Raw genomic sequence first — 24,409 nt, 5'->3', positions numbered from 1 at the left:
GGAAACTGAAATCCCGGTGGAGGGGACCATACGTGATTACAAGTGTATCACCATATGGTTATGTGGAGCTTCAAGATATTAATTCTGATAAGAAGTTCATTGTCAATGGACAGAGAATCAAGCATTATCTTGAAGGCAACATTGAGCAAGAATGCTCAAGGCTGAAGCTAGATTAAAAGCTCAGTAAGGTCCAGCTAAAGACAATAAAGAAGCGCCTGCTGGGAGGCAACCCAGCCATGGGGCAACAATCCTCTAAGCATTTTGCCCTATTTCTATTTTTATTTTTATTTGTTTATATAGAGTTCATTGATAACAAGGTAAATAATCATTTACAGAAGACCTCGGCACACAAAACAGAGAAAAAGAGCTCACTGGGAAGAAAACGCCAGTAAAAGTATATTTTGGGCGTTCAACGCCCAAAATGGGCATCCACTGGGCGTTGAACGCCAGTAATGGTAGCAATCTGGGCGTTCAACGCCAGTAATGGCAACAGCTGGGCGTTGAACGCCCAGGAGAGCAGCATTTGGGCGTTCAAACGCCAGGAAGGCAGGGAGGAGCCAAATTCATTTTTTCCACACGTATTTCCATTCTAATTTCAAATTTTATGTTTCAATGCATGATTTTTACATGAACATGTTAAGAACCCTGATTTCTAAAATCCTTAATTTCAAAAAAAAAATCCCTCTTTCCAAATTCAATCCAACTCTTTTCAAATCTTTTTTGAAAACAAATCTATCTTTTTCACTCTAAAATCTTTTCAACTAATCCATATCTTTTTCAAATCTCCATATTATCTTTCTCAAAATTCAGATTTATCTTTTTCAAAAATCTATCATATCTCTTCAAAATTAAACTATATCTTCTATCTTATCTTTTTCAACTCAATCTTTTTATCTTATCTTTTCCAATTTTTCGAAAACCCACCCCCCATCCCTTTAAATTTGGGTTCGGCCTCCCTCCTCCTCCATCAACAATTGCACCTAGCTCTCCTTCTATCCCTCTCCTTTCTTTTCTTTTGCTTGAGGACAAGCAAACCTCTAAGTTTGGTGTGTTTATCCGAGATCACTAAGATCATGGCTCCTAAAGGAAAACAACCCACTCCAAGAGGCAAGAAAAAGAGCGTTCCAAAACCACTTTGGAATCAAGGAAAATTCTTATCTAAAGAACATTCAGACCATTATCTTAAAATAATGGGTCTGAGATCAGTGATCCCGGAAGTTAGATTCAATTTGAAAGAAGATGAATATCCGGAGATCCAGGAGCAAATTCGAATCAGGAACTGGGAAGTCCTAGCTAATCCTGAAACAAAAGTAGGAAGGAACATGGTCCAGGAGTTCTATGCTAATATGTGGCAGACTGACAAGCAAAAACTATCTGGAACTGCCTTCTATGAATTTCGGACCATGGTCAGAGGAAAGATTGTTCATACCACCTCTGACAAGATCAGAGAGATCTTAAAGCTACCTCAGCTAAAGGATGATCCAGACTCCTTCAACAGGAGGATGATGAGAGCAGACATTGACCTGGATAAGATTCTAGAGGACATATGTATCCCTGGAGCCAGGTGGACTACCAACACAAAGGGTGTCCCAAATCAACTCAAGAGAGAGGATCTCAAACCAGTCGCCAGAGGATGGCTGGATTTCACTGGGCGTTCTCTGTTGCCTACTAGCAACCGTTCTGAAGTCACAGTTAAAAGAGCAGTGATGATCCATTGCATCATGATGGGAAAGGAAGTGGAGGTTCATCAGCTGATTTCAGCTGAACTCTACAAAATTGCTAACAAAAATTCTAAAGAGGCCAGGTTGGCTTATCCAAGCGTGATTTCTCTGCTCTGCAAGGACGCTGGAGTAAGGATGGGAATAACTGAGTATATCCCAATTGAGAAGCCAATCACCAAAGCATCAGTGGAAAAACAACAAGCACAGGAGGATCCCATTAAGAAGAGAGCACAGGAATTCCTCCCAGAGATCCCTCAATCTGAATACTGGGAGTATCTTGAGACGTCTGTTACCAAGATACGGGAAGCTATGGAGCAAATAATAAAAGAACAGAAGGAACACAGTCAAATGCTGACCTATATGTTTAAAGAACAAGAGGAGCAAGGGCGTGACTTAAGGGAATTGAAGCGCCAAAAGTCTTCTCTTGCAGGACCGAGCACCCCAAGGATCAGAGGAAACCCCGTTCCCCCAGAATAAAGGTTGTTAATTTCCAATTTCTGTCTTAACTCTGTGACAGTGTCCTTATAGAAGTTTACCTTAGGAGTCATATAGTAGTAATTAGTATTTATTTTGATTTTATCTCCGTAGGATTCGACCCTTACTCACGTGAGGTATTACTTGGACGACCCAGTGCACTGGCTGGTTAGTGGTACGAGTTGTGAAAAGTGTGATTCATAATTCTTGCACCAGCAGTGTAGGCGCAACTCTCAGGAAAATGGCTAGGAGATGGAATTTTGGGATCCACGCGTATGCGCACATGGCGAGTGCACGTGGAGGGACAAAAATGCTTGATGCACGCGTACATATGCAGTGCGCGTACGCATGGATGGTGCTCTGTTTTTCAAAAATTTTTCTATGTTTTTGCACCAATCCAAGCATTCTAAACCTCCAAACAGCTACCAAAACACCTTAAAACCTTATTTAACATACTAAGCTATCAAATAAGCTCAACAAACTCAACAAAACATGAAATTAAACTAATTACTAATATGTATAAAAAGAGAAAATGAAAAGAAGTTACCTTGGTGGGGTGTCTCCCACCTAGCACTTTTGTTTATTGTCCTTAAGTTGGACTTATGGGGAGCTCCTCTCAAGGTGGCTTGTGCTTAAAGCTATCCTTGAACATCCACTAATGCTTGAGTCTCCAATAAGCTCCATTCCTCAATTTTAATATCTTCAAACTTTGATGGAGTTCGTCACAAACCATGAGCTCTCAAATTTGATTTTCCTTGTGCGATCTGAGATCCCACACTTTATTTTGATACCCGTCCTTAAATTGTTCCTCATAAGTCCAATTGGGTGGCATGACCTTAGAATTCTCAATAAAGTGACCAAACATTCTCCTAGACCCAAACAATCTAGCTCTACACCAAACCTTGCAATTAAACTTTGAACATGCAACCATAATGAGCCTAGAATAATGTTTCCAACCACTAGCCATCTCCCTTTTACTCTTAAAGCCACAAATATGTCTAAGTTGACCATCTGTCTCTAGCAAATCATATTCAAGGAGAATAATAAAGCTTAAGTATAAGAAATTTACCCACTTGAATGAAATAATGGATGGTGATGGCTTGGGAAGAGGTATTTCCAATGTCCTTGCAAGCTCTACTCCCTTATGTTCTTCCTTGATCACTTCCACCTCTTGACACACTTCTTCAATTTCAATCCTTTGTTCATCAATTTCGTCTAACTCTTCTCCATCACTCAAATCATAAACGGGAGGTCGAGAGAGATCTACCCCCACACCGCTTTCTATCTCATTGGGAGAAGGTTCCTCAAACTTAAAGGATTCACCACCGAGAAGGTCAGATGCATGATCTTCATCACCAAGGAAACTTAATTCTTGCTCCATTCCCTCCAAGTCTTCATTCAAAACTTGTTTTGGAGGTTGTGCACTCTCCTCTTCAACATCCAATTCAATCGCCTTGGAGAGGTTCTCTTCGACTCTAGGTTCCCTAGGAGGTTTCGCATCTCCTAAGTCTTCAACCACTTCTTCCTTTTCTTCAGTGATCATAGGCTCCTCCAATTGTTCTAACACAAAGTGGCATCCCTCATCACCCATCGGAGTTTCCAATCTCTCCTTCATGCTATACTTTTCAATTAGTTCTCCACATGTGACCATGGGAGTGCTTTGAGTGCTCAAGCATTGGGAGGCTAAAGTGATTACTACCTTGGTCAAGGTAGCCATAAATTCTAGTGTCTCCCTTTGCATTTCTCCTTGCCCTTGAAGTATAAGGCTAAAGATTTCATCCATTGAGGATTGGGGTGGATAAGAGGGTTCAATGTCTTGGAGAAAGGGTTCATAATAGAAAGGTGGTTCTTCTTGGTAAGGATGTGGTGGTGTATATTGAGGTAGTTCTTGGGAGTATTGATATTGAAATGGCGGTTCCATATGTGGCTCATATGGTTCAAAAGGTGGTTGGTATGGTGTATATGGGTTAGGGTCATGTGGATGTGTTTGGTGAAAAGAGGCTTGTGAGTATGGTAGAGGTTCATGTTGAGGATATGGTTCATAGGCGTATAGTGATGGTTCTTGAAAATCACAAGGAGATTCACCATAGCCATCTGATTGATATGCATCATAGAATGGCTCTTGTTCATAGTGCATTGGTGGAGGTTGTTGCCAAGAGGATTGATCATATGCATATGGCTCCTCCCTCCTTTGATTATCCCATCCTTGATACACATCTTCATTGTAGCTTTCATTTCCTACAACATAGTTAGAACCAAACTCATAGCCAAAGTGAGAGTTCATGATAGCAAGAGAAAATGACAACAAAATCAAACAAGAAGCAAGAAAATTAAATCCTAAAACTAGCAAGAACTAATAAAGAAGCAAAAGGCAAACATATTCACAATATTCACATATATACAATAACCAATAACACAACACCATTGCAATTTCCCAGCAACGGCGCCATTTTTGATGATTGAAATTTTTGATGGTTTAGAATTCACAAATGAATTCTCGTTGCAAGTATAGTTTCTAAACCAACATTAATCCTTTCATACAAAAATTTGTTTGTCACAAGTAACAAACCCCTAAAATTATAAACCGAAGTATTTAAATCTCGGGTCGTTCTCCCTAGGAATTGCAATAAAGTGTCTTGTTATTGGTTATGAGGTATGTTTGGGGTTTTTGAGATTTTAGACAAGAAATATAAATGGCAAAGGAAATAAACTAACAACTAGAAAGGTCTTGGCAAAGTTTGGTGGTCAAGGATCTCTATCCCTATTACTAACCACAACATGAGAATTGGCAAGGATCAATCCCACTAAGTCATCCTCTAACTAGTAGTAAAGGAAAGTCAAGTGAGCTATATCAATCCAAGTCCATAAGTCCTAGCTCTCCACCAATTCAATTAGTGAGACCTAGAGTTAATGGCTCCCAATCATCAATCACTTGGACATTAGTAACTTAAGAGTTTCTAAGTTACCTTCCCAAGCCAAGAGCATAAAATTCTACTCTAACATCCTTCCAAGCATTTCATCAAACACTTGGAAGGCATAAAAGGAAAGCATAGTAAAATTGCAAAGAAAGTAAATCTACACTACTCAATTGCAAGGAATTAAACAACAACAAATCAAATCAACAATAAAGGAACATGAATCATAAATTACATTAAAGGAAAATGGAAGAACAAGAGTGCATCAACATGAAAGTAGAGAATTACAAGAATTAAAATACAAAACTAGAGAGAGGAGAAGTAGAGGAAGAAGAATTGATAAAGGAAAAGTAAATCTAAGCATGAAATTAACCTAGATCTAAGAAATTCTAATCTAGATTTAAAACCTACTCCTAATCCTAGAGAGAAGTGAGAGCTTCTCTCTCTAAAACTAACTTTTCCTCTAAAACTAATCTAAATTAAACTAATAATGACTAGGTGTGTAATGTCTGTTGACTCCTCTTCATCCCTTGGGTTAAATAGCATCAGAAGTGAGTTGGATTTGGGTTTGGGAAGCCCAGAATTCGCCCTAGCATTTTGCCTTTAAGTGAGTCACGTGCGGACATCGACGCGTACGCGTCACCATGCGACGTCACAATCCACGCGTGCGCGTCTGCTGCGTGTGCGCGTGGGTCTCAGCATCCCAAATCCTTGCTTTTCCATGATTTCTCCACTTTGCATGCTTTCCTCTCCATTCCTTTGATTCATTCCTAGCCTTTTCAACCTAAAATCACTTAACAAACAAATAAAGGCATCTAGTGGAATCAAAGGTGAATTAAATTTAGCTAATTAAGGGCCTAGAAAGCAAGTTTTCACACTTAAGCACAAATTGGGAGATAATCATGAAACCATGCTATTTCATTGAATAAATGTGGGTAAAAGGTCATAAAATCTCCCAAATCAAGCACAAGATAAACCCTAAATATGGGGTTTATCAATATTCTTGTGGTGTGATTCCTGAGACAGAGCACTAAGAGTCGAGACCAAGTGCTAATAAAGGGTATGCCAAAGGCTCTGAGCACCACTGACTGGGAAAAATTAAAAGAAAAACCAGAGCTCAAAGAGTTCCCTAATTAAGTGCTTGTGGTGTTTTTGTGTCAAGTAAAGTTTGAGACAAAACATTTAGAGTCACTGCTAAGCTCAAGGTGCAAAGCACCAAAAAAAGAGCACAAGAAAAGCTGTGTTCAAGGATTAATCAGAAAGGTAAAAGAGAAGAGAATTCACAATATTATCCGGATTCTAGTGCCACAGGAGATTAACATTCCTGAGTTTCAAAGGATAGTGAGATGCTGAAACTATTCAGGTCACAGTGGTATTAACCTCACTCAGAGAATAGACAGGAGCTTGATTGAAAATTCAATTCTCAGGCGAATCCACTTCTCAGTTTCATATTGTTTTTAGTTGCTTGAGGACAAGCGACAATTTAAGTTTGGTGTTGTGATGCGTGAGAATCTTTTCTATATTTTCTTATTATTTTAGATATGAATTTATTGAGTTTTATTTAGATTTTAGTGTTTGAAGCCTATTTGGATGCTACTTTGAGGTGCATTATGGCTTTATTTATTTCAAGAAAAATTTGGGTGAGTTTGGTAGAGTTCGTGCAGAAGAAAAAGGAAGAAATTTGATACTGTCAAGTTGGCGCCAAACGCTGCTACTGGGTGTTTGGCGCCTGGCGCCTTGTAATGCGTGCAAGCCTACTGTTGGGTTGGTGCCAAACGCCACGACCTGGCGTTTAGTGCCAGGTGCTTCGTAAATCATGCCAGAGCCACACGCTAGTGGAGTTAAATGCCAATCCTAGCGTTTAGCGCCAGTAGCGCGAAATTGATTTTCAAGAAAAGGGCTTCGTGGTCTAGTTTATGTTATTATAGTTATTTTATTTTAATTTATTTCCTTTTCATTATCTTTAAAATAAAACACAATCTTTTGGTTTTTAGTAATTATTATTTATTTTAGTTTCAAATCAATTAGGTTGGATATAAAAGGAGAAAAGATTTAGCCCTTTGGGCTCTCTTCTCTTCTCTCCTCTCTTCCTCATTCCACACTTTACAGACTTTTGGAATCCTAGTTTTTCTCTGAGTCATGAGCAACTAAACCTCATCTGTTAAAGTTAGGAGCTCTATTTATTTTGATGGAATAACACTATTGTCACTCTACTTTTAATTAATGTATTGATTTAATTTCAAGGATTACTTTCGTTCTTCATCCTAGGAATTAAAGTATATTGGAAGATAACTCTTTTTCTACTTGAATTCTTGTTGAATCTTGAAAAAGTTAACTCACTTGAATAACAGCTTGAAAGTAAATCCTCATAATTCTCTAATTGTTTGGATTTAACATGATACGTGACATATAATCATCTTATCTCTGGGTACTTAGGGTTTGTGTGGCTAATAAACTAGGATTGGACCTAAACCTTTAATCTAAATTAAGTGACCAAGAAATTAGCGTTTGATTAAGTTAGAGGAGATTAAATTACTAAGGAATTAAGGTTTAATCAACTAAAGTTTGCCATGAATTGGATCTTTCATGATTAAAGTAGTTGGTAAGAATTGTTAATCCGGAAGAATAAATATCTTTGAAACATTAACTATTTTCCCATATAATCTTCACAATCAATTTACTGTTTGTGTTCTTAAGTCCTGAATTACTGTTTAATACTTTTGAACCCAAAACATTCTTTTCTACTTGTGTGACTAAGTGAATCACTCAACTATCGTTGCTTGGTCCATCAATCCTCATGGGATCAACCCTCACTCACCTAAAGTATTACTTGGTACGACCCGATGCACTTGTTGATTCAGTTGTGGTTTCAAAATCACCGCACTAGAAATGGATAACAAATTGGTTTCTTTTTCAGGAACCGTAGACGGTGGAAATATCCAAGTTTTAGAGGAGTTTCTATCAAAATTTTTCAAAAGATTTTGAATAAAGGTGATTGAAAAAATTTGTAATTAGTGTTATATATTGTTTTTAATTTTTATTTTGGTTTTTCACATTTACAAAAAGTGCCAAAATAATGACAACATGCTAGCTATAAGATTCAAGAATATTTTGATATATAGATAATACTAATCTATGTAAAACTTTTAACTTGCGGTTGAACTTATAAAATTAACTTTAATGTTATTTTGCTTTAAAATAATCTTAGTTAAAATGGAAGATGTTTGAATTATCTATGTTATTATATATTATATAAATGTTGATTTGTTCAGTAAAATAGTTAATATATCAATTAATGTGTAATTTTATATTAAGGTAAATTATAATTTTTGTCCCTAACGTTTTCAAAATTTTTCAAAACTATCCCTAAGATTTAATTTGATTCAATTTTATCCTTAACGTTTCAATAAGTTTCAATTTTATCCCTATCGTCGATTTTTTAAACCTTCAATAATTAGTCAATTATTTTCTTCTAATTTTACCCTTAATCAAAATCCTAATTTTAACCCAATATACTCAAAAATTTTAATTTAACCCCAAACTTCTTCAATCTCACCTCCATCAACTCATCCTTTTCTTCTCCCACCATCATTACCTCCCTTCTACCATCATTGGCGGTGCCACAACAACAGGGACCCCGACGTTGCAAGGACCTCACCTGACCACTTACACAACTAGACACAAACCTCATCGTGCTTCTCCCATTCCCTCTACCTTAACTCCCAATTCCAGACCAAGCGGCCACCAGTTCAATAGCCTGTGGCCTCCATTTCCATCTTATGGTCTCTAGTGATATCTTTAACTGGTCCCAATAATCTCAATTACTCTCTAATATAATTTTTTCATTCTAACATACACTAATCCCAATTCATCAATTTTGCACCACAACCACAATAACAACTACATCATCATGGGTGTTAAGGGTTTTGTAGAAGGAGGCATAGCTTCAATTGTTACAAGTTGTTCAACCCACCCACTCGACCTCATCAAGGTCCGCATGCAACTTCAAGGTGAGTCCAATCCAACCTCTATACCTTCCCTCCGACCCGCACTTACCTTCTAAACCGGATCCTAATCCATCCACGTCTCACCACCTCCGCAAATCACCCAACCTCTTCGCATCGGATTTGTAATCGTTGGCATTAAACTTGTCCAGCAAGAAGGCCTCATCACTGCTCTCTTTTCTGGTGTTTTCACCACCGTCCTCTGTTAGACACTCTAGTCTACCACTCATGTAGGACTATACTCTATGACCTCCTCAAGCAGAAGTGGTTCGTCCCTTGCCTGTTCCCAGCAGCGCCACCACCATTCCTCTCTCAGGCAAGATCGAGGGAGGGCAACATCGCCATGGTGAGGATGCAGGCCGATGGTTGTTGTGGTAACCTAGCTGTTGTTGTGGCGCTGCCAATGATGGTAGAGGGGAGGTGATGATGGTGAGAGAAGAGAAGGATGAGATGATGGAGGATGATATTGAACGGATTTGGGGTTAAATTAAAATTTTTGAATGAATTGGGATTAAAATTAGGATTTTGTTTAAGGATAAAATTAGAAAAAAATAATTGATTAATTATTAGTTGTTTAAAAAATTGACAATAGGGATAAAATTGAAATTAAACTTATTGAAATGTTAAGAATAAAATTGAATCAAATTAAACGTTAGAGGTAATTTTGAAAAATTTCGAAAACTTTAGGGACAAAAAGCATATTTTACCCTTTATATTAAAAAATTGTTACAAAATGAATGTCATTTTTTGTAACTAAGGAAATAAAAAATATTATAAAATCAAGTTATATTTTGTTACAAAATTTTATGATAAGAAAAATTATATTGTTACGAAAAAGATTTCACAAGTCAAAATTTGTTACCGCTTTTGTAACATATTAAAATTTTTGTATTAAAAAAATTGTTGTAAAGTATTATTTTGTATTGTACCAATTTTATTTTTTGTTACAAAAATTTTTTGTAACGAAACATATAACAACAACTCTATAATAATTTTTTTTGCTACAAAATCTTTTCGTAACAGAATTAATATTTTTTGTAATAATTTTTTTGTTACAAATATTTTTTTTTGTAGTATATAATTTAGAATAATGAAAGTAGTAATGTGATTAAGCTTAATTTACTTACAGATGATTAAAAAATAATTGAATACTATGTACAGTAAAAAAATTGATAGTATTGAAGGATAAAACTAAAATTTATTTCAAAGTTAAAAATAAAGTTTATTTAATTAAAATTTAAAGATCGGTACATTAGAGATAAAAATATATAATTTATACTTTATTATTTACGTATCATGTTCTTTTTTCTTCTAAAAGTTTATTTATTAATCATATATAATACAAACATTCAACGATGAGTAAAAATCTTAAATTCATAATACAATTTATTCCGTTGAAATTCACTTTAATTTTGTAATTCTTTTAAGTGTAATATATGGTTTTTATTTTTATCGTTTTTGTCTTATTTAAATTTTAACCTTTTTAAAATCGTTTTAATGTTGTCCTATTATTAAAGAGTTAAATAGAATAATTTAAATGTTAGGATAATTTTAAATCTTATCTCAAATATTGAAAACAAAAATGATATTTTATTTATTATAATTGATTTATTTCGATTGAATATAGTTAAATTAGTCGAATTGCACAATTAATAAATTAGTAATTAGAAGGATTTAATAATTGATTTAATTTTTAAAACCTTGAGAAGGACGGACTCGAAATTAAAAGCTATTATTAGCCGGACCATTAGTAAGCAGGACTAGAGGATTGGTTCGAGTAACTCCCGGTTCAGTGTGAGTCTCTGACTTGGGAATTTGGGAAAATAGATCTTCTCAATTTTTTTAACAATTGAGAAAGTAAAATGTGATATGTCACTATTAGTTTTATGGCTTTGTCTTAGGTGGAGAAAGTATATTCAGGTTTTTGGTGGTCTTAAAAAAAATTATAAAATAAAATAGTAAATTACATAAATGCCCTCATCTTCTTCCTCTTCTCCCATCTTCTTCTTCTTACATTTTTTCTTCCGTAGCCACCGCCGCCACCACCGTTTCTGTTGTATCCACCTTCATGACGGCCCCACCTCCGTATCCACCACCACTGCCGCCGCGGCTAAATCTGCCACCACCATATCTACCACCGCCTCCACTTCTGAAGCCACCTCCACCGCCTCCGCCACCTCCACAGAATTGAGCCTCGTTGACAGTGATGTTACGGCCGTCAAGGTTGGAGTCGTTCATGCCATCAATCGCATTCCTCATGGCTTGCTCAGAGATCAGAGAACAGATCAGAGATTAGAGAAATCACATATTACAGATCAAATGGATAGCAGTAACAAATCTAAATCCGAATCAGTGTTCATATCCCGATTGATAATGCTTGCAATAAACGGACCTTCGATTCAACGATTTCTCCGTAGGCAGACAAGGCTTTCTCTAGAACTTCGTTATCGGTGGCCCATGCAAGCCCACCAACGAAGCACCGGAACTCAACATCTGCGGCAGCCATTAAAATATCTAGATATGATGACAGCGGCTCGGTGACGACAAGACGCGGATGAACGACGGCGAGGACGGCGCACACAGAAACAATCTGAGAAGATGACGACGACGACGGTGGCTCCTCGAGGCGGCTCCTCATGGCGGTCGTGCTCCTCCTTTCAATGACATCATCGGCAAAAGAGGGTGATGGAAAAAAGATCCTTCTTCATACTTGATACTTCATAGGTTTTGCGGATTTGCTCAGCCTAAACCCTCTAACTCATAATCTGCCTTCGGCCTCTTCCCAGCCTCCCTTCGCCGGTGACAGAGAGTGGGACACCCTTCAACCTTCCACCCTTCTCAGCTCCAGCCTTCATCGCAGCTTCGCTGCTCCGTGTGCCTTCTCTCACTCTCACTCGAGGGAGCCAACAATAACCCACCTTGTAGCTCTTTTCTGCTTCCCTTTGCTCCCTTTCGCACCTTTTTTACCACAGCATTACCATTTACTTTAAATCCCATTAACAAAACACACATAACCCTAGTGGTACTGATGACGAGGGTCTACGGAACCGGCATATATGATTTCCGGCGGCACAGGGTGGCAGAGTACCCTGTGGAATCGAAGGCAGTGGACTCGAACCAGAAGCCCGGAGGCGGTGGCGTGCCAAGCACAATTACGCTGTCAGAGATCCAGCGCGACAGGCTCACGAAGATTGCGGAGGCGAGTTGGTTGAAGACGGGCGAACCCAAGAAAAAGCCCTTCGATCCTGAGCTGGTTCGCAATATATACGAGACGGAGCTGTTGGTGGGAGATGGGCACAAGCCCGTTCCTCTGCAGAGGGTAATGATTCTCGAGGTTAGCCAGTACCTCGAGAACTACCTCTGGCCTAATTTCGACCCTCAAAACACCTCCTTTGAGCACGTCATGTCCATCATCCTCATGGTCAACGAAAAGGTATTACTATCTCACCTGATTTTTAGTTCTAAGCTGCTTCATGAGAATAGTCAGCATCCAATTATGCTCCGAAGCAGTATATTTTCATGTCAGTCTTAAACATTGGAACATGTGTGGCTTACAGTTCCGAGAAAACGTGGCGGCTTGGGTTTGTTTCTATGAAAGGAAGGATGTTTTCGAAGGCTTTCTTGAGAGGGTTCTTCACCTAAAGGAGGTACTATATCTTGTGTGCATTATTTATAGACTTATAGTGGCCTTTTTACTTCTAATTTTATGCCCTTGTTACTATTTATTTGGGTTTGAGAGGGAGGGAGTGATTCAGTTCTGCTCTTGTGAATGGATGATATATTATTACAACATAAACTGAGAACATCGTTTTGGTTGGCCATTATCATGATGTTCAAAATATGTTAGACTTTCTGTTTGGCATTTAATATAGGGTTGGAAATTTTATTCAAGGGAACAAATTAGTGTGAGGGAAGGGGAGCCTTGGACACCGGCTGAGTCGTCCTTGTGTGACTTCAAGGTCGTGGAGGCAGTCATTGATATCTAATTATTAGGTTAGACTGTCTACATTATACTCTGCGGCTCTTTCACAGACCTTGTGTTAACGCGGGATGCTTGTGCACTGGGCTACCTTTCTTTAAAACAGATTAGTGGGAGGGTAGCATTTGAGTAAACAATCCTATTTCTATATATGTTGTGCCGTTTTATTTAATCTCATATATCCCTATTTGACTGCAGGGAAGAGATCTTTGTATAGCAGAGAAGACAAATTACTTGGTTTTCATGATAAATGCCTTTCAGGTATATTGGCAGAGCACTTCATCATTTACATAGGCTACGTTTGGATACTGTATTTGAGACAAAAATATTGAGATAGGAGGCATAGAAACTTGTTTGGTTGAAGGGACAGTGACAAATTGTCTCTGAGAAAATTCATGTATTTTCTGTACTTTTTGAAAGTGAGGACAGAATATCCCTGTACCCGTCTCCATCCCTATCTCTGTATTTCTGTCTCAAAAATAATATCCTTGCTTACATAGTTGGTACCAAAATCTATTTTATCATCAAAGGCTTCCCTGTTGTTGTTGAACTATTATTGTCTTGTTCCCCTTTTGCAATTTAGCTTTTAAAAGCTTTTTCTTTGGGTTTTACTTTGTGGGGGTGTTTTGGTGGGAGGTGGCAGGTGGGTTTGCTTTACCATGGTGGTGGTGGTGATGGTGAAAACTATCATCACAGAGGATGCTTTACTGTGCTTGTTTCAAATAGTGAATGTCAGTTTTTTTTTCTTGGTCCGTTGAAAATACGCCAAATGTACCACCAAAGCAAATAACTAATTTGTAAATATAAAGTCACCAATTCCTACACCAGAACATGTATTATATCATTCTTATAGTGCATTTAGAATTTGGCCTCTTTTTTATGATTGTCAGTTGGTACTGTAAAAAGATTTGACTAGGCAAGTACAACGTAGGAATATAATGTACTTCAAATTCCATTAATGAATTGAAGGTAGCCAACAAGACTTTAGGGATGTTCATTTTATACAAATAGGGCCTTAGGTAGCTGTTATGTATATGAATGATTCCCCTATACTGAGGACAAACATTGTTGTCGACTTCATGACTGTTTATTGCAGAGTTTAGAAGATGAGGTTGTTAGCAAGATAGTCTTGAGACTAGCAAGTTTGAAATCCTGGTACAGTTTGTCTTATGGTCGGTTTCAGGTAAGATCAAAACTATTGATCAGTTTATTTGTTGATTTACTCTTACTTTTTGTTACTCATATTCATTAATTTTTCTTCCCTTTGGTTAATGTTAAATAATATTTTTTACATGCTGGGCCTTGGTCTTTACCCATGTAGATGGAGCTTTGTCTTAATCCGGGTTTGATCAAGAAATGGAAAAGGATGATAAGGAGGGAACCTGTGAAGGGAGATCCATCAACTACAGTTGAAGTGATGTTCTTGAGAAACCTAATAGAAGAATTTCTGGAGGTTTGCAAAATTTTTGAGCCACATCAAGTCCCAACTACATTTATAATGTTCTCCCTTGCAAAAAGAGTAATTTTTTGGTCAAAATTGTTACAATAGATTGGAATGATATGATTCGCTCAGAAGGATCTAACCCCCCCCCCCCCTTTTTTTTTTCTTCAGATACTGGATTCACAGGTCTTTTCCCAGAGACATTTATCTGGTGAAGATGAGCTTATTGATGATGGTGGTTTGGGGCTTGGTAATGATGCTTGTGTACTGTATTGTGAGAGGTTTATGGAATTTCTTATTGACCTCTTGAGTCAATTGCCTACACGGAGGTGTGTGGCTATGATTATCTGGATGCTCTCTCATTCAAGCATCAGTTATTTATTTCAACTTTTCATTTTCCAAACTTAGATTTTTGTTTTACTAGCTATAGCGGGGTCATTATATTACGTGCACAACTTAAATTTTGTCTGGCGAGTTTGGTTGAATTCTGAAAGGATTTGATTTTGATAGACATGAAGTGAGGAAATGCTTCACAGCAGCGTCATTTTCATATGTACCCTTGCAGAACGTCTTCTGCTTTCCCAATAGGCCAATAAATCAATTACCCTCTTCTCATTTAAATTGTAGGTACCTGAGGCCGCTTGTGGCTGATGTAGCCGTAGTTGCCAAATGCCATTTGAGTGCACTCTATAGGCATGAGAAGGGGAAACTTTTTGCACAGTTAGTCGATTTATTACAATTCTATGAAGGGTTTGAAATCAATGATCACACTGGCACACAGTTAACAGATCATGAAGTTCTTGAATCTCATTATAGTTGTATGCAATCATTCCAGTTACTCGCATTTAAAAAGATTGACAAGGTATGTTTAAATGTAACTTTGTCTATATGAACATAATCTAATTAAAATTTTCCTTGTTGCATTTTTTGTGATATGATATGAATCTTCATTCTTCCTCTCCACCTAATACTTGTTTGTTGGCATTAGCGGACTTAACACCTAATTTCTTTCTCTTATGTGGTTGTAGCTGTGGGAGCTTGCTTTGAGTAACATCGGTTCAATCCACAAGCGTGCAGATCTATCCAAGAAATTGTCTGTCCTTCTTCCTGAGGAATTAAGGGATTTGGTTTGCTGTAAGGTATGATTAATACACAATATTTTTCTACTCATTTCTCTAGTCTTAGAATTTTAATTGTTCTCTGCACTATAATATGAGGGAGAAGTGATACTTTGTTAATGAGGTGTTACTCTGTAGCTTTTAAGTCTTATACGTTATAATAGTGGCTTATTCCTTCTGTTAATTAGTTTCTGAAATATCTTCTGTAATAATTCATGTAACTGTGAACCAAACCATGGATTAACACCGCAACCTTCAACTTGTGGCATTGTTTCCTTATGCAGCTCAAACTGGTTTCTAAGGAAGATCCCTGGTCAGAGCGGGTTGATTTTCTTATAGAAGTAATGGTGTCCTTTTTTGAGAAGCAACAATCTCAAAAGGAAGCCATCAATGCTCTTCCTCTATACCCAAATGAGCAGATTATGTGGGATGAAAGTGTTGTACCAAGCATAAATTATTCTGGAGAAGGTTGTTTGGCATTGCCAAAACTTAACTTACAGTTCTTAACACTTCATGATTATCTTCTTCGAAATTTTAATCTCTTCCGACTTGAATCAACATATGAGATACGTGAGGATATTCAGGAAGCCATTCCACACCTTCTTGCATATATTAACAGTGAAGGAGAAACTGCTTTTCGTGGTTGGTCAAGAATGGGGGTGCCAATTAAGGAATTCAAGATAATTGAAGTGAAACAACCAAACATAGGTGAGGTCAAGCCTTCATCTGTGACAGCGGAAGTTACTTATAGCATTTCAAGCTACAGAGCACAGGTTAGATCAGAATGGGATTCATTGAAAGAACATGACGTATTGTTTTTACTATGTATTCGCCCCTCGTTTGAACCGCTTAGTACGGAAGAAGAAGCCAAAGCTAGTGTGCCACAAAAACTTGGTCTACAATATGTTCGAGGATGTGAAATTATCGAGATTCGTGATGAAGAAGGAACCCTTATGAATGATTTTTCTGGAAGGATTAAAAGGGATGAATGGAAGCCACCAAAGGGGGATCTCAGAACAGTTACTGTGGCTTTGGATACTGCTCAATACCACATGGATGTCAGTAATATTGCAGAGAAAGGGGCAGAAGATGTTTATGGTACATTTAATGTGTTAATGAGAAGAAAGCCAAAAGAAAACAATTTTAAAGCCATCTTAGAATCAATAAGGGATTTAATGAATGAATACTGCATTGTTCCTAAGTGGTTGGAGAATATATTTCTTGGTTACGGTGATCCTTCGGCTGCACAGTGGACTAAGATGCCTGATCTGCTGGAAACAGTAGATTTCAAAGATACTTTTTTAGATGCTGATCACTTGAAGGAATGTTTTGTGGATTATGAGGTTGGTATTATTTCATTTTCAGATTTGTAGAGATTATTTTGTATGGATATGACTGATATCTGTCATTAGGAGTGATAGTATGGGATTAAGTTGTTGATGTGACTTTTGTCTTAACTTTTTCTTGGGTCTTTCAGGTTTCATTCACTAATCCCAATGGGACAGAATGCACGAATCCAAGGCCTCCTTTTAAGATCATGATTCCCCGAACACTCAAAGCAACTGCCAGTTCTCTTCACAGGAGTGCAACATCTGTTGGTGGACCAAACAGTATCAATGTGGATGATGATAATCATCTGAAAGAAACACTTATTGTTGAGACTTATACACCCCCGGACCCTGGTCCTTATCCTCAAGATCAGCCAAAACAGAATTCAGTTAGATTTACACCCACACAGGTGCGCTCAGCTCTTACAATATTTTGATGTTGTTGGTTCTAGAGGAATGTCCATGTTAATGGAGTAAGCAAGCAAATAGCATAAGAGATTTACACCCTGAATAGCTCTTACATATTTACTAGGCCTTTGTACTAAATTTATTATGGAATGACATTATGCTTGTAATTTCTTGTTGATGATCTGTTGATCATTGTAAGGAGTTTCCTACAGGATAGCTTTGTTGTACTCTTGGGCCATTCCTTAGATGTAATTGTTGTTGTTGTTGTTGTTGTTGTTGTTGTTGTTTGTAGATACTGATGATAATGCTATGGAATATTCTTTAACAGGTTGAAGCAATTATCTCTGGCATTCAACCTGGCCTGACTATGGTTGTAGGGCCGCCTGGTACAGGAAAAACTGATACAGCTGTGCAAATTCTGAATGTTTTATATCATAATTGTCCTTCTCAGAGAACCTTAATAATTACTCATTCAAATCAGGCTCTAAATGATCTGTTTGAGAAGATAATGCTGGTAGGATGTCACATTTCTATTCCCTTATTTATGTTAAATATTTTATTAGTGCGATATGTCTTAGTAAAATCCATAGGTATTTGCTATTTATTAGTCTTTGGCTGAAAAAGACTGCTAGAATTTTCTGAAGAACATCGTCTTTGTACAACATTTGGTCATACTTGTGTGGTATAACTTTTGGTTTATATTTGAATTTTGTTTTGCTCCACTTGTCATGTCATGATGCATGTTATAGCATTATTATGTGGTATTAGAAACCTGACATAATTCCATAAATCACAAGCAATATAATGTTTCAACCAATTTTAAAAATTTTGGAGAGTGAACACATTTTTTTTATTTTTAAAACGTTTGATTCATGTAGTCCATCCTACCCACTGGAGCAAGGCTGATTGATGTTTACGATGGTCTTTGTGGTTACCCTAGCTTAATGCCATCAAGTTTTCTATATATTCTTGCCTTCTATATAGAAGTTTGATGTATTCCATTTTACTTATTTTTGATTTAGAGAGATGTTCCTGCACGGTATCTCCTTCGACTTGGTCAAGGAGAACAAGAGCTGGCAACTGATCTTGATTTCAGCCGTCAAGGACGTGTTAATGCAATGCTTGTTAGACGGTTAGAATTGCTGAGTGAAGTCGAGAGGCTAGCAAGGTCTCTTCAACTTCCGGAGGATGTGGGTTACACATGTGAAACTGCTGGATACTTTTGGTTGCTTCATGTCTATTCACGCTGGGAGCAATTTCTTGCTGCTTGTGCTGAGAATAAAGATAAGCAAAGCTTTGTTAGAGATCGTTTTCCCTTCAAGGAGTTCTTCTCTGATGCTCCACATCCAGTATTTACTGGGGAATCTTTTGAGAAAGATATGAGGGCTGCTATGGGGTGCTTTCGTCATCTCAAGACGATGTTTCAAGAACTTGAAGAGTGTCGAGCATTTGAATTACTGAAGTCAACAGCTGATAGAGCTAATTACTTAATGACCAAACAAGCTAAAATTGTGGCCATGACTTGTACTCATGCAGCACTAAAGAGGAAGGATTTCCTTCAGTTAGGTTTTAAGTATGACAACTTGTTGATGGAAGAAAGTGCCCAAATTTTGGAAATTGAGACTTTCATTCCAATGTTACTTCAGAGGCAGGAAGATGGTCATGCACGGCTTAAACGCTGCATCTTAATTGGTGATCATCACCAGTTGCCTCCTGTTGTGAAGAATATGGCCTTCCAAAAGTACAGCCACATGGATCAGAGTCTATTTACTAGGTTTGTTCGTTTGGGTATTCCTTACATAGAGCTAAATGCCCAGGGAAGAGCCAGGCCAAGTATAGCTCAACTTTACAACTGGAGATACAGAGATTTGGGAGACCTTCCTTATGTAAAGGAGGCAGACATATTCCATAAGGCAAATGCAGGATTTGCTTATGATTATCAGTTAGTGGATGTTCCAGATTACCTTGGTAAGGGTGAGACAACTCCATCCCCTTGGTTTTACCAAAATGAGGGAGAAGCAGAATATGTGGTCAGTGTCTATATATACATGCGTCTCTTAGGGTACCCTGCAAATAAGATATCAATTTTGACTACTTATAATGGCCAGAAACTTCTCATCCGTGATGTGATAAATAGAAGATGCATTCCATATGACTTCATTGGTCCACCAAGCAAGGTATGCTGCTCAGTGGTTGCTCATTAATTTCATATCATATAGTGGACAGAATTCCCCAGTGATTTATTTGATCTGATTTGTGAAGATTCTCCCTTTTCACTTTGGTTGAATTTTTTTTTTATAAAGATGCACTCACAAAGATTCACAAGAAGAAGAAATCTTCCTTGCAAAATATAATGTTTACAAATAATTTTATAAAAAAAGGTTTAAAAAAAATATATTGTTTGGAGGACAGAAAATAAGATGACTTTTCTAACAAGTCACGTAGACAAATTTAATTTTCTATAACGTTTGAGTAAACAAGGAGTCTGTGATACTGTAATTTTTGAAGGTTTTGGCATCAACCAGGTTTCATTGTTCTATTCTTGACTACTTTCAGGTTACCACAGTCGATAAATTTCAAGGTCAGCAAAATGATTTTATATTGCTATCCCTTGTGCGAACTCGATTCGTTGGTCATCTTCGTGATGTAAGAAGATTGGTGGTTGCCATGTCACGTGCTCGTCTTGGGTTATATGTGTTCTGCCGTCGTTCCCTTTTTGAGCAGTGTTATGAGCTGCAGCCTACGTTTCAGCTGCTTCTCAAGAGACCAGACCACCTTGCCCTTAATTTGAGTGAAATTACATCATATACCGAACGAAATGTTGAAGATCCCGGACCTAAACATCATATTCATCTTGTAAATAGCATTGAGGAGATGGGTAGTATCATAGAAAGGCTTTATCAGGTATGTCCAACATCTCACTATATAAGAAAGTTGTTTATATGTATATGTCAGTGATTTTATTATTATTATTATTATTAGATAGGAAACAAAATTCTTAGTTCGGTAGAAAAGATTTGAAAGAGAGAGGATAAGGTAATCTCATAAAAAAAGATTGCAAGAGATTGGGCCATCTAACAAGACAACCATTCTCTTCAAATCAAAAGACCGATTGCTGAACACCACAATATGGTTATTTAAGCTACTCTGACCTTATTCCGTCATCTATTTCTGATAAAATAAATTTGTCAAGCCAAATTGAAAGTTCAAGAGATAAGGGATTTAAAATATTCCTTCTTTAACATAAAAACAGAACACAAAGCTACCCATGCCCTCAACATTTAGGTAAACCTCATTGAAGGCATGGTTTACACTAGATAGAGACAAATGGCTAGTGTATGATTGTGTTTTGATTTTTGGACAGAAAAGGCAGGAAAGGGAAGGGGAAGGGTTTGAAATGTAAAATGGAGGAAGCTTTATATTTCAATACCTTCCTCCCTTCCTTACCACTGAAAAATTGACTGTTCCTCTGTTGGTCCTGGTGCTTTAGACATTGCCTACGTGTGAAACATACTCTCTATTTTCTTACCGTATGTTGTCCTTGTTACATTTTCAATGCTCTACCATCTATATTTGCCATGTCAGTAGTTTATGAGATTTTCATTTATCCAGAGCAACCTAGCTTTACTCTTTTATTTATTAGTAATCAAGTGTTGTCCCAATGCAGGGTTTGTATTTTTTTTTTCCGTCCCATTCTTGTAGTTGTGGCTTGAAGGAGTATAAAACCATGCATGCTAAGTCTAAAGTTCATTCTTGTAGTTGTGTTACAGACTGACACGATTAATGTGATATACCCTTCCTCTATATTTATTGCCAAATTTGATGGAAGTGATGTTTAAATAACCTGCATTAAAGACTTGTGTTCAACCAACTTGGGTTGGTCGAGTAGTTAGCTCATTCATCTGCCTAAGCAAGTGTCAGGATTCAAATCCCACCTCGTGTACGCGGCAACCTATTGGCCAGCGGCAAACCTTTAAATGGAGCTTTATCCGTAGCGGATTTGTCCTTGTGTTTGCTCTATTTGGAAGTTTCATTTGAGCTAGCGCATTTTCCTTTTTGTTCTCTGTGCATATTGTTCTTCCCATACTATCTCTTGTTTTATTAACAGATTCTGCTCTCTGCTGTTTTCCCTCAACTAAAAGACAATTTCTGAAATTGCTGAATTCACATTTTCTTCATCTCCAGGAACGGTTGAGACATCAGTTTGAGCAAAACAGGCCTTACTTTGGTCACATAGAACCAACAGTAGGCACAAATCAAGTGCAAAGCAGCCAGCAGACATCTCACACTGATATGCATGAACAGAATGAAAGTGAGGTGGTCACGATGGTTGATGGGAATGTGGCTGCAGATATGCAGCCTGAAAGCAATATGGATGCACCTGAACCATGCCAAAGTGAGGAAGAAACAATGTTCGATGGCCATCTGGCCCAAGAAGTGCCACCTGAAAGCAACATGAGCATCCCTGAATCTTGTATCGTTGAGGATGCTACAATGGCTGATGGTCATGCGGCCCAAAACATGTCACCCAAAAGCAACACGGATGATATTACAATGGTTGATGGCAGTGCTAGTGTTCAAAATGGGAGCTCAGCACCATTGGAGCCATAAAGATCAGGATCCAGGTTTTAGAGGTGCCACAAGGTATTTGAAAGAGCACTAGACTTGGCATCTTTTTCTGATCAGTGCAAATCCTTCGGTTGTGGGGAATTCCTTTGCCGAGATAAACCATTACCATTGATAAGCTGTATTAGATTATTAAATAGCAAATGAGGTTTTGGATTCTGTAATGATAAACGTCAGCTGGGGGGTATTTTGCATTAGCATGCTAGTCGTATTGTTGTTCATAGGATGGTTTCTTGGTGTTTGCGTACGACGAGGAAGTATTTATTTCGTCAAATTTTGACAGACAATGATGAATCTTCAATGTAGATTATTAACCTCTTTACATTTATCAGTGTAAGATGTATTATTATTTCCTGGGGATTTGAATCCTCTAGAGTTTGAATTTCACTTTAGAGAATAAAATGTGATCTCTCACTATTTATTTCATAGGTGGGACCAAGAATAAATATGAAAGAAACTATTTAAGGGTAGAAGATCATATTTTACTCTAAAGTAAAATTCAAACTTTAGAAGATCCAAATCCATTTCCTGGTGTAGCTACACACAATCTATGTATCTGAAATCACACGGGGTTGAAATCATGAGACCCGTATGGAGCTATATGGGGACCGGGGCATGCGAAGTGCATTTCGAAAGCAAAAAGAAGTTTAACTGTTTTAGACAGCCGTGTAAAATTTATAAGAGTTTAATATTTATACGTTAATAGTGTAAAATATTTTATCAAGTATATAAGATTTTTGGGAGTTACTAATTTTTAATATTTTTAGTTATTATTTGACTAATTTTGCTTATTATATAATTGTGTTCTTTTTATTTTGGATAAATTTTCAAAAAGTCGGGCAACTCAAACCTGTAATTGTGATATAAGAGTTGTCATTCATTGTGTATAGTTGTAGATATGCTAGACGTGGCCCTCCAAAACTATCCCTTACAATATGTATAAATTTATTTTTGGAAGATAATACAAGTGTATTGGAATTAATGTCTAAATATAATTAAAAAATGAAATTATCATTTGTGTAGAATTTTTCAAACAAATAAATTTCATTCGCGGTGGAAGATAATATAAAAGGAATGGGGGGGAGGAGAGTGATGTGCGGAAAATCAGCATTGGAGTAACATTCTCAAATAAAAATGCTTTGATTTAATCGAGATCAACCAAGTTGTATAATCGTTTTTCATATTCACGCACACTTTTTTTTTTCCTCTTTCATACACTGCTACTTCTTCGTCTTTCTCTCTCTCTCTTTTTGTTTTTACTTTTCTCTTCTGTTATTGTCGTTGTCATCACTACTGTAGCTGCCACCGCCATGACTACCTCCTCCTCTTTCTCATTTGAATTTAAAGTGAAACAAAAAAAATATGAGAAAATAAAATAAAATAAAAAGATAAAAAAAAAGAATGAAAAAAAAAGAAGAAGCAACAGCCAAAGATAAGGAGGAAGAAGAGGAAAAGTTTTGAATTATGCAAAATTTATTAGAAACATAATACCAAATTTCTTAACAATAACATATAGATATCTTAGTTTTGACACCGAAATTCAAACAAATTTCGGTGTTATTCTTATTTCTAGCAAGAATTCAATCCAATAAATGTAAATTTATATTCAGTCAACTAAATAAAATTGTAATACATGTTCATTCAAATCTAATATGAGAAGCAATACTTCTAAAAGAAGATGTTAGAGCAAAAAGAAAGAAAGAAAAAAAGAATAAGAAGCAAAAAAAAAAAAATTACAGCATTCAAGAAGAGATTTGTGTTTTGTAACAAAATTTCGATGTTAAAATTATGAAATTTCGGTACTATTTTTGTTTATAGCAAGAATTCAATCCAATAGGTGTAACTCAACAAATTTTTATATCATGGTAAAAAAATTTCAGTGTTTTTTTTGATAAATTTTGTATAACTCAAAAATCCTCATCCCCTTCTTTATTATAAGTAGAAGTAGGGGTGTTCAAACAAACTAGTTTAACTAAACTGAAATGAAACTGTTTTAAATAAACCAGTTTTTTCAAAAAAAAAACTGAACTGAAACTATAGTTTTTAACTTTTTATAAAATCCAGTTTTTAGAAAACCAATTTTTATGATTCACTTTAGTTTTAAACCAAATAAAACTGGTTTTATTCAAACTCCAAAATTAGTTTTTAGTTTTTACTTTTTACATACTCTCTCTCTCTCTTCCATATTTTTTGTCTCTCTCCACTCTCTCTTTCCTTCCCCTCTCACTTTCCCTTTTCTCTCTCTTTAACTCCCTCTCTTCTCTCTCTCTCTTTCTCTCTCCCCTCTCTCTCCTCTTTCTCTCTTATCTCTCTCTCCCTCCTCTCTCCTCTTTTTCTCTCTCTCTCTCTCTTTCTCCTCTTTCTTTCCCTCCTCTCTCTTTCTTTCCTTCTCTCT

General features: G+C 36.9%; 1 protein-coding gene and 1 pseudogene across 1 annotated transcript; one reads left to right on the top strand and one right to left on the bottom strand.

Moving 5' to 3' along the window:
• LOC107628317 lies at positions 11,063-11,767 on the bottom strand (annotated as a pseudogene).
• Positions 11,817-22,366, top strand: LOC107625273 (intron-binding protein aquarius). The gene is made up of 14 exons (XM_016327872.2): positions 11,817-12,547; positions 12,672-12,761; positions 13,292-13,354; positions 14,190-14,276; positions 14,415-14,546; positions 14,706-14,863; positions 15,162-15,396; positions 15,563-15,673; positions 15,937-16,995; positions 17,130-17,390; positions 17,717-17,902; positions 18,411-19,565; positions 19,945-20,292; positions 21,574-22,366. Exons 1-14 carry the CDS (start codon positions 12,143-12,145, stop codon positions 21,997-21,999), a joined length of 4,716 nt encoding a protein of 1,571 aa, XP_016183358.1. The 5' UTR covers positions 11,817-12,142; the 3' UTR covers positions 22,000-22,366.

The sequence above is a fragment of the Arachis ipaensis genome, chromosome B02, assembly GCF_000816755.2.
Source record: "Arachis ipaensis cultivar K30076 chromosome B02, Araip1.1, whole genome shotgun sequence".
In the NCBI taxonomy this organism is placed as follows: Eukaryota; Viridiplantae; Streptophyta; class Magnoliopsida; order Fabales; family Fabaceae; genus Arachis; species Arachis ipaensis.
The sequence above is the reverse complement of the archived record's forward strand: the minus strand, read 5'-3'. Positions and strand labels throughout refer to the sequence as shown.